Source organism: Drosophila guanche, unplaced genomic scaffold, assembly GCF_900245975.1.
Source record: "Drosophila guanche unplaced genomic scaffold, DGUA_6, whole genome shotgun sequence".
Lineage (NCBI taxonomy): Eukaryota > Metazoa > Arthropoda > Insecta > Diptera > Drosophilidae > Drosophila > Drosophila guanche.
Genome location: NW_022995744.1, coordinates 6,875,687 through 6,884,018, shown reverse-complemented (window position 1 = coordinate 6,884,018; position 8,332 = coordinate 6,875,687). Strand labels below are relative to the sequence as shown.

General features: G+C 54.4%; 3 protein-coding genes across 3 annotated transcripts; 2 read left to right on the top strand and 1 right to left on the bottom strand.

The window, feature by feature from the left end:
• Nucleotides 1–58: 58 nt before the first annotated feature.
• Nucleotides 59–3,099, bottom strand: LOC117579660 (trichohyalin). The gene is made up of 2 exons (XM_034265643.1): nt 1,628–3,099; nt 59–1,573 (listed from the first exon to the last, which is right to left on the bottom strand). The coding sequence occupies exons 1-2, from the start codon at nt 2,992–2,994 to the stop codon at nt 85–87; spliced, it is 2,856 nt and encodes a 951-aa protein (XP_034121534.1). The 5' UTR covers nt 2,995–3,099; the 3' UTR covers nt 59–84.
• Nucleotides 3,100–3,147: 48 nt separating this feature from the next.
• LOC117579661 (spliceosome-associated protein CWC27 homolog) lies at nt 3,148–4,940 on the top strand. The gene is made up of 4 exons (XM_034265644.1): nt 3,148–3,804; nt 3,867–4,259; nt 4,322–4,528; nt 4,591–4,940. The coding sequence occupies exons 1-4, from the start codon at nt 3,218–3,220 to the stop codon at nt 4,919–4,921; spliced, it is 1,518 nt and encodes a 505-aa protein (XP_034121535.1). The 5' UTR covers nt 3,148–3,217; the 3' UTR covers nt 4,922–4,940.
• Nucleotides 4,941–5,001: 61 nt separating this feature from the next.
• Nucleotides 5,002–8,327, top strand: LOC117579372 (kinesin-like protein Klp68D). The gene is made up of 3 exons (XM_034265240.1): nt 5,002–5,097; nt 5,271–6,031; nt 6,099–8,327. The coding sequence occupies exons 2-3, from the start codon at nt 5,367–5,369 to the stop codon at nt 7,816–7,818; spliced, it is 2,385 nt and encodes a 794-aa protein (XP_034121131.1). The 5' UTR covers nt 5,002–5,097; nt 5,271–5,366; the 3' UTR covers nt 7,819–8,327.
• Nucleotides 8,328–8,332: the final 5 nt, after the last annotated feature.

Here is an 8,332-nt window from a genome sequence, read left to right as displayed (position 1 = left end):
TGAAATCGATTTATATTTCAAAAGTGAAATTTTAATTATTATTAACTACATTAGGTTTTGTTTATGTGCAGCCACTGGCATAGATCACGGGGCAAATCCATGTTTAAATTTCGATAGCAAGGCTTCCAGTTCCGGATCCGTCAGCTTGCCATTATTATCCACGGATAATCCAGCCACCTTGGAGTCGTCGTCGAGGCCACCTGCCAGACCATAACCGACGTCGTCCGAGCCCGACACATTGTACATGCGGCGATAGGAGGCTTTAATGTTGTCATCCAACATCCGGTCGACAATGTCGCTCTGTGCCTCGCCCGGTTCCATGTGGAGCAGCATTTCGGCATTGCTGAGCGGCATGGGGGGCAAATGGAGATCCATGTTGGTCGCATTTTTCGATTTTCGGTCAATTCGAAGGGCCAACTCGGCGCTCTCCGAGCCCATCTTGCAAAGGGCGCATCGGCTGCGGAGGATTTGCTTCTTCAGGTTGTGCATCGCAATGCGGTCCTGGGCGAGGAGCATGCGCTCCTGGGACAGCTGCGCCTCCTTCTCGCTTAGATCGTGATGCCGCTTGCCCAGCAGCTGCAACTTTGCCTGCAGCAGTTGGTCCGCCTCGCGTGCCTTTTGCTCCGCCATCTGGGTTCGACTGGTGGCCATCCGATACGCACCGGTGGACTGCGCCAACTCATCCTCCTTCAGGTTTAGATCGTTCTCCTTGTCGGCCAGCTGGCGCTTGCGTGCCTCCACCTCGCGTTGCAGCTTGTGGCAGCGATCCCGCTCCTGGTCCGCACGCCTGATGGCCTCCCGGGCCACCTTTAGCTGAGCCTCCAGCTCGAGACGATCCTGGTCGAAGCTGCCGCCATGCTCCTGCAGCTTGTGCCTCAGCTGCAGCTGCTGCCGCTCCACGGCCAGTTGGCTGCGCTCCTGCTGCAGCTCCAGCTGCAGTCGCTCCGTGTCCGCCAGCTGAATGGCCTTCAGCTCCTCGACTCGCTTCTCGTCGCGCTCCATTTGCTCTCTGTGGAACTGCTTCTCGCGCTCGAGAGCCTTGCGCTCGGCGTCCAGGCTGGCCATGCGCTGTCGCAGCTGCCAGTTCTCCTCCGCCGAGTCCTTGGAGAGGCGGCCCAGCTGCAGCTCCAGCGTGCTCACCAACTCCATGAGCCGACGCTGCTCCTCGACGGCCGTTTCCTCGTTCATCTTCAGGCGGCGCTCCTGGTCGGCCAAGCGCCGCTCGCGCGCCTCCAGCAGTCGCTCCCTGTCCTGGCTGTTGCTCATTCCATCGCGCAGCTCCTGCAGGTTGCTCGAGGCAAGGCGCAGCGTTTCCAGGTAGTTGCCATGATCCTGGACCGCCGACAGCTCCACCAGCTTGGCCTGCCGTATGCCCTCTAGATCCATTTCGTGCGAGTTGCGCAGCTTGCGCACCTCATCCTCGTGATCCTGCCGCAGCGTGGACAACTGCTCCACATAGTCGGCCTTCTGTTGCTCCAGCTTGTCGACAAAGTGTTGCCTTAAGTCGCTGTTCTCCGTCTTCAGTCGCTCCTCTACGGCGGCCAAGTGCTCCTCCAGCACCTTGAGCTGCTTTCTGCAACCAAAGGGAACCATTGGAGCGCTTACAGGGTATCAGTTGGCTACTTACTTGTATGTGGATTCAATCATTTCGACTTCCTGCTCGTAGTTGACCTTCATGTTGGCCACCAGCTCCTCCAAGCGCAGCTTCTCCAGCAGATTTCGCTTGGCTTCGGTCTCCAGCTGCAGCTGGTGCATCAGTTCTTGCTCCTGGTGTTCCTTGTGCTCCTCCCTGCTGGCCGTTTCCTGCTGCAAGTCCAGCGCTGGCTTTTGTACCGCCGGCAGCTCCTCCAGCGGCTGGACATGCACGGGCTGAGCCATCATCAGCTGAATGTGCATGCTGATGCGCTCCTGCTGCCCCTTGATGTGCTCCTCCATCTGCTGCTGGCGCTGCAGCTGCTGTTGAATGAGCGCCTGGAACTTGCGATCCTGTGCCTCCTGTCGCCGCTGCATCTCCAGCAGGGTGCGCTCCTGGCTCTTCATTTGCGCTGCGATGACCAGCTGCCCCTCCTGCTGCTGCAGCGCATTCAACTTGGAGCCCGTCTCCAGGTTCAGACTGTTCAGCAAGAGGATGCTCTGCGTGGCCGGATTGACCGCAGTTACTGGGACCAGAGGCTGCTCTGAGGACAGATACTGCTCCGGTTCGTCGGTCTCAGGCATTCGCAGAATGTCTGCAGTTTGCTTGGGAGCTGTCACTGCTGCTTCAGCAGGAGCAGGAGGCTCCTTGGCAGGCAGCTGTTGCTGCTGCTGTGGTGTGGAGGGTCGCTCCTGTTCCACGGCTGCTGCAGCCGCTTCCAGGCCCAGCCAGTCCGCTGTTGTGCCCCGCTTCTTGGACACCGGCGTGGACATGCCCGAAACGGTGGCATTCGTGTCCCTGCCAAAGAGTCCCAGGGGATCCGCATTAATCGTGGCCGATTGCGCGGAGCTGCGCCGTCCCGTGGAGGTTTTGGGGCGCGCCTGCGAGTTCTCCGTGGTGGTGTCTGTCGACTGGCGGGAAATTGATGGCTTTGCAGTAGCCGGACGCTTTGCGGCATCGCCGCCGCTCAATATATCATCGAATAAGTTCTTTTTGGGCTCCGCGACGCCGAGCAGATCATCAAAAAGACTCTTCTTCGCGCCGCCACTTTTGGGGCGCTTGGGATCAAAGCCCAAATCATCATCGCCCGCATCGTCATCGAGGGAGAGGGAAGGCTTCTGTTTGACAATGCGTGGAGTGCTCGTGGCGGTGGGATTGCCCTTGGCTCCATACGTGGATGGGCTCTGCACGTCCGTCTCCGTTTCCTCTTGTATTCCAAAGAGATCTTCCAGTTTGCCCTTGGCTTTGGCGATTTTCGGCGTTTTCTTGTGGCCAACACCAGCTGGTGTCTCAAAGAAGTTGTCGTTGTCCAAGCTGTTATCGCTAAGCAGATCCGCCAAAGGGTCGTCGTTGAAATTCATTATTAATTCGGAAATTCTCTCTCAATTGAATTATTTCTGACAAAAAATTACGGAAATCAAAAGCAAAACGGTTGCCTAGAAACGCATCTGACGATAATTATCGCACCCAAATATCGATATTTGACAGCACCAACATATGCACATCACCAACAACAGCGAATTTTGTTATTGTTGGATGTCCCTCTCTCCGTTTTGGCTTTAATTTAACAAACGACAATACAAAATGAGTAATATATACATCCAGGAGCCGCCCACGTCGGGCAAGGTTCTGCTGAAGACCACAGTTGGCGACATCGACATCGAGCTCTGGGCCAGAGAGTGCCCGAAGGCGTGCCGCAACTTTGTGCAACTATGCCTGGAGGGCTACTACAACAATACTGTCTTCCATCGCATGGTAAAAGGATTCATAGTGCAGGGCGGCGATCCCAATGGCGATGGCACTGGCGGCGAGTCCATTTACGGACAGCCGTTCAAGGACGAGTTTCATTCGAGACTGCGGTACACGCGCCGCGGCCTGGTGGGCATGGCCAACTCGGGCAAAGATGACAACGCCTCGCAGTTCTTTTTCACGTTTGCCGAGACTCCGGAGCTGCAGAGCAAGAACACACTCTTCGGCAAGGTCACGGGCGACACAATCTACAACATGCTGAAGCTGGAGGATGGCATTGTGGACCACCAGGAGCGGCCCATGCACGCACATCGCATTATGTCCACCGAGGTGCTCACCAATCCCTTCGACGACATTGTGCCGCGCGCCATTGCCAAAGCAGAGAAGAGCAAAAAAGTCAAGAAAGAACGACAGGGCGTCAAGTGAGTGTGCAAGAGGTATATTTTCTGTTTATTTCCATTGAAAATTTGTCATTTTATTGCAGAAACTTTGGCCTACTCTCGTTTGGTGAAGAGGCCGAGGGCGATGAGGTGGAGACCAATGTGTTCGTTAAGCAGAACGCCGGAAAGGCCAAATCGCTGCACGATGTCGCAGATGATCCGAAGCTAAGCAAGGAACCGATTCAAGTGCCCAAGCAGGAGCGGGCTGATAGCGAGGAGCCCTTGCCGAATGACAATGATGAGGAGGAGGACAGTGGCAAGGCCAAGTCTTCCACTGGCAACTACTCCGAACTCATCAAAATGAAACTCTCCAAGACATCAGCTGCACGTACCCAGAAGACTACAAAGCCTGTCGTTGTGGAGAGTGACCCGGAGGAGGAGGAGGATGTGCTAATGACCCGAGAGCAAGAACAAAGACTTAAGATATCCAAGGAGAAGTAGGAATCATCAAAATACTGATTTGATCACTCTTTAGTTACCTCCGAATTTACATTTGCAGAACAAAAATTCGCGAAGAAATTGCTTCGCTGAAGAAGCAATATCAAATGGACAAAATCAGCAAGGATAAGCTGGCCAATGGCCCGGAGAAGACTGTAAAGGAATCGAACATTAAGGGCGGCAGCGAAAATCATTACATCAACGACTTTATAGAGTCAAAGGAGATATACACCGCCAAGGGAAAGCTGCAACCCAAGGGGCAGTCCAGGTGGGATCAGTTTCGTGTTATGTTTCTGCCATCGATTTCATTCTTTCTTCACTCTTTGTCAGGGAGGAATTCACACTGCAGCTGTTGGCCAAATTTCGCAACAAAGTGGCTGGCTTGAAGCACAAGGATGGCGCTGAGGATGGTGATGCAGATGCGGCTCAGGAGGAGCCAAAGAGCTTGGACAACGGAACAGTGGAGAAGGAAATTGTGGGAGACGACTGGCTGGCGCACACCTTAAATTTCAACAGCACAGTGCCCGTGCTGGCCAAGGATGCAAACAGCAAGGGCGATGATTGGTACGATGCCTACGATCCGCGTAATCCCCTCAATAAACGCAAACGAGGCGCCAACACCGGCTCATCCAGTAAATCAAATTCCAATAAAAAGAAATAAATTAAATTCCATCTTCAAACGTTTGAAAAGTATCGGTAAAACATTTTATTGTTTATTTATCGATACTACCGTAGCGATACATGCTTGATATCGTAATCGCTTGTAGGCCGCAGCAGCTGAAACGAAACAGAAAAAAACGTATTCAAGGTGAAGTAATTGGCTTAAAAAAATAACAGGTAATTAATCATTTGCTGCTAAACTATGTTCGATCCATTGCTAATATTGCAATAAGAAAGCCACGCTTTGAGCCAGTCTCAAGAGTGTTAGATATTGGGCTTTTCCCCAAGGGTTTGCTTCAGGAGGAAATTATTGATTTTATTCGTCATTTGTTTTTCCGTCGTCGCCCCAGTGACTGCTTCCACTTCAGGCTAGAGTGCGTGGAGAGGGAGAGGCAAGGCTGCCTTAGTCACACGAGAGCACAAAAAGACACACAACAGCTGCGGTTATGAGTGCCAAGAGCAGGCGCCCTGGCACCGCCAGTAGCCAGACACCGAACGAATGCGTCCAGGTGGTTGTGCGATGTCGACCGATGAGCAATCGCGAACGCACCGAGGGCTCCCCGGAAGTGGTAAATGTCTATCCAAACAGGGGCGTGGTGGAGCTGCAGAATGTGGTGGACGCCAACAAGGAGCAGCGAAAGGTCTTCACCTACGACGCCGCCTACGATGCCAGCGCCTCGCAGACGACACTCTACCACGAGGTGGTCTTTCCTCTGGTTAGCTCCGTGCTGGAGGGCTTCAATGGCTGCATATTCGCCTATGGCCAGACGGGCACCGGCAAGACCTTCACCATGGAGGGAGTGCGCGGCAACGACGACCTCATGGGCATCATTCCTCGCACCTTTGAGCAGATCTGGCTGCACATCAACCGCACGGAGAACTTTCAGTTTCTTGTGGATGTCTCCTACCTCGAGATCTACATGGAGGAGCTGCGCGATCTGCTGAAGCCCAACTCGAAGCACCTGGAGGTGCGGGAACGCGGCTCCGGGGTCTATGTGCCCAATCTGCATGCCATCAACTGCAAGAGCGTCGACGATATGATCCGTGTCATGAAGGTGGGCAACAAGAATCGCACGGTGGGATTCACCAACATGAACGAGCACAGTTCGCGGTGAGTAATTCAATAATCTACGATTGATGAGGAAGTAATTATAAATCCTTCCCCCTCTGGTGCACAGCTCACATGCCATTTTCATGATCAAGATCGAGATGTGCGACACGGAGACGAACACCATTAAGGTGGGCAAGCTGAATCTGATCGATTTGGCTGGCAGCGAGCGACAGTCGAAGACGGGCGCATCCGCCGAGCGGCTGAAGGAGGCGAGCAAAATCAATCTGGCGCTCTCCTCGTTGGGCAACGTGATCTCCGCCCTGGCCGAGAGCTCGCCCCATGTGCCGTACCGCGACTCGAAGCTGACGCGTCTGCTGCAGGACTCGCTGGGCGGCAACTCAAAGACGATTATGATTGCCAACATTGGGCCATCTAACTACAACTACAATGAGACGCTGACCACGCTGCGGTATGCCTCGCGGGCCAAATCCATACAGAATCAGCCGATCAAGAACGAGGATCCGCAGGATGCCAAGCTGAAGGAGTACCAGGAGGAGATCGAGCGGCTGAAGCGTCTGATTGCGCCGCAACAGCAGCAGCGCAGCGAGAAGCAGGGCACCATCAAGAAGCAGCGCGTCAAGAAGCCCAAAAAGGAACCCCAAACACAGGAACACACGGGCAGTGCCCTGCAGGCCTCAACGGCGGAACTGCAGGCGGACGAGGACAGGGACAGCGATGGCGATGGGGCAGAGTCCGCGTCGGACAAGGAAAATGAGGCCGAGGTGGCCAAGTCCAACGAAGAGCTGGAGCGTGAGCGCGTCGAGAACGCCAAGCTGGCGGCAAAACTTGCCGAACTGGAGGGACAGCTGGTGCGCGGCGGCAAGAACCTGCTGGATACGTACAGCGAGCGTCAGATCGAGCTGGAGAAGAAGCTGGTGGAGATTGCGGAGCGCAAGAAGCGAGAGATCGAGATCCAGCAGCAGCTGGAGCTGCAGGAGGAGACCACACTGGAGATTCGAGAGCGAAACGTCTCGCTGGAGCAGGAAGTGGAGCTGAAGAAGCGCAAGCTGTCCAAGTGCTATGCCAAGTACCTGGCCCTGCAGCAGGAGCTCAATGACTGCAAGCACGATCACAATCAGGATCTGCGTGAGCTGGAGATGGCCCAGAACGAGCTGGTCAAGGAGCTGAAGCGCCAGCTGCTCATCATTGACAACTTTGTGCCCATCGAGGTGAAGCAGCGCCTCTACACGCAGGCCAAGTACGACGAGGAGCAGGAGGAGTGGAAGTTTTCCTCCCTTCCCCTGCCACTGCCACCGTCCGCCGATGGCAGGCAAGGTAACAGACGGCCCGTGTCCCATCCACAGCGCCGACGGCCCACATCCGAGCATGCGCTGCAGGAGGCCAAGTCCAATGCGCCCAGCTCGCTGCGCTTCAAGAGCGAGAACATAGTCAGCTACGAGCTGGAGATGCCGTGCCGCACCACCCAGGAGTATCGCACGCCCAAAGTGTCCGCCTCGCTGCAGGCGGTGCTAGCCCAGGCCATGCAAACGGGCGGCGATGACATCGACATTGTGGACTCGCACACCAACTCGCTGCGCAGTCGGCTTGAGAACATCATCAACGCCAACTCCAGCTCCAATGGGGTGTCTGGCTCTGGTGCTGGATCGCTGGCCGCCAGCACTGCCGGCAGTGTACCAATGCCCAATGTACGCAACATAAAGTCCAGCCGTGGTCTGCCCAGTGCTGCGACAACGCTCGACTCCAACCGACGTCCGCCCACGGGTCGCATTCCGGCCAAAAAGCCAGCTTCGGCCTACCCGAAGGCACGCGGCCTCGTCAATAAGTAATCCAGCGTGGGGCGCCCCACACGACTCGAATCTAATCAATCTCATTCGCAAAAATCACACTAACCAAAGTAGTTCATAGTCACAGAACGCAATATGTACAACCGATTTACGCCCAGCCCAATCTGCAGCTGCCTCTTCACAACTCTTGCAAGCGCTTTGTAAAAGTTTCCTTTTTGTTTGAAGCCACCGCCACAGCCCCACAAGACTTACAGCATCTGTTGTATTATAGTCAAGAAGGTCAACGCTTTCCTTATTGATTGATTGTTTATTTGTTTTGTTATTATTTGTTACTCAATTATTTATACGCATATTCGCGGTGAGCCATGAGCTCACGTATTTGCGGCGTTTTCTTGGCGCCTGCATTTACTGGATGCATGGCCAGTCATTATTCATTTATCCATTTATCGTGCAATCTACGCTTAAGTTCAACTGCAGCAGTTTATCGTTTACTTAGTAAAGGATCCTTAGTTAATCTTACGAACCAAATAAAGCAACACCATAAGCAATGAGGCGA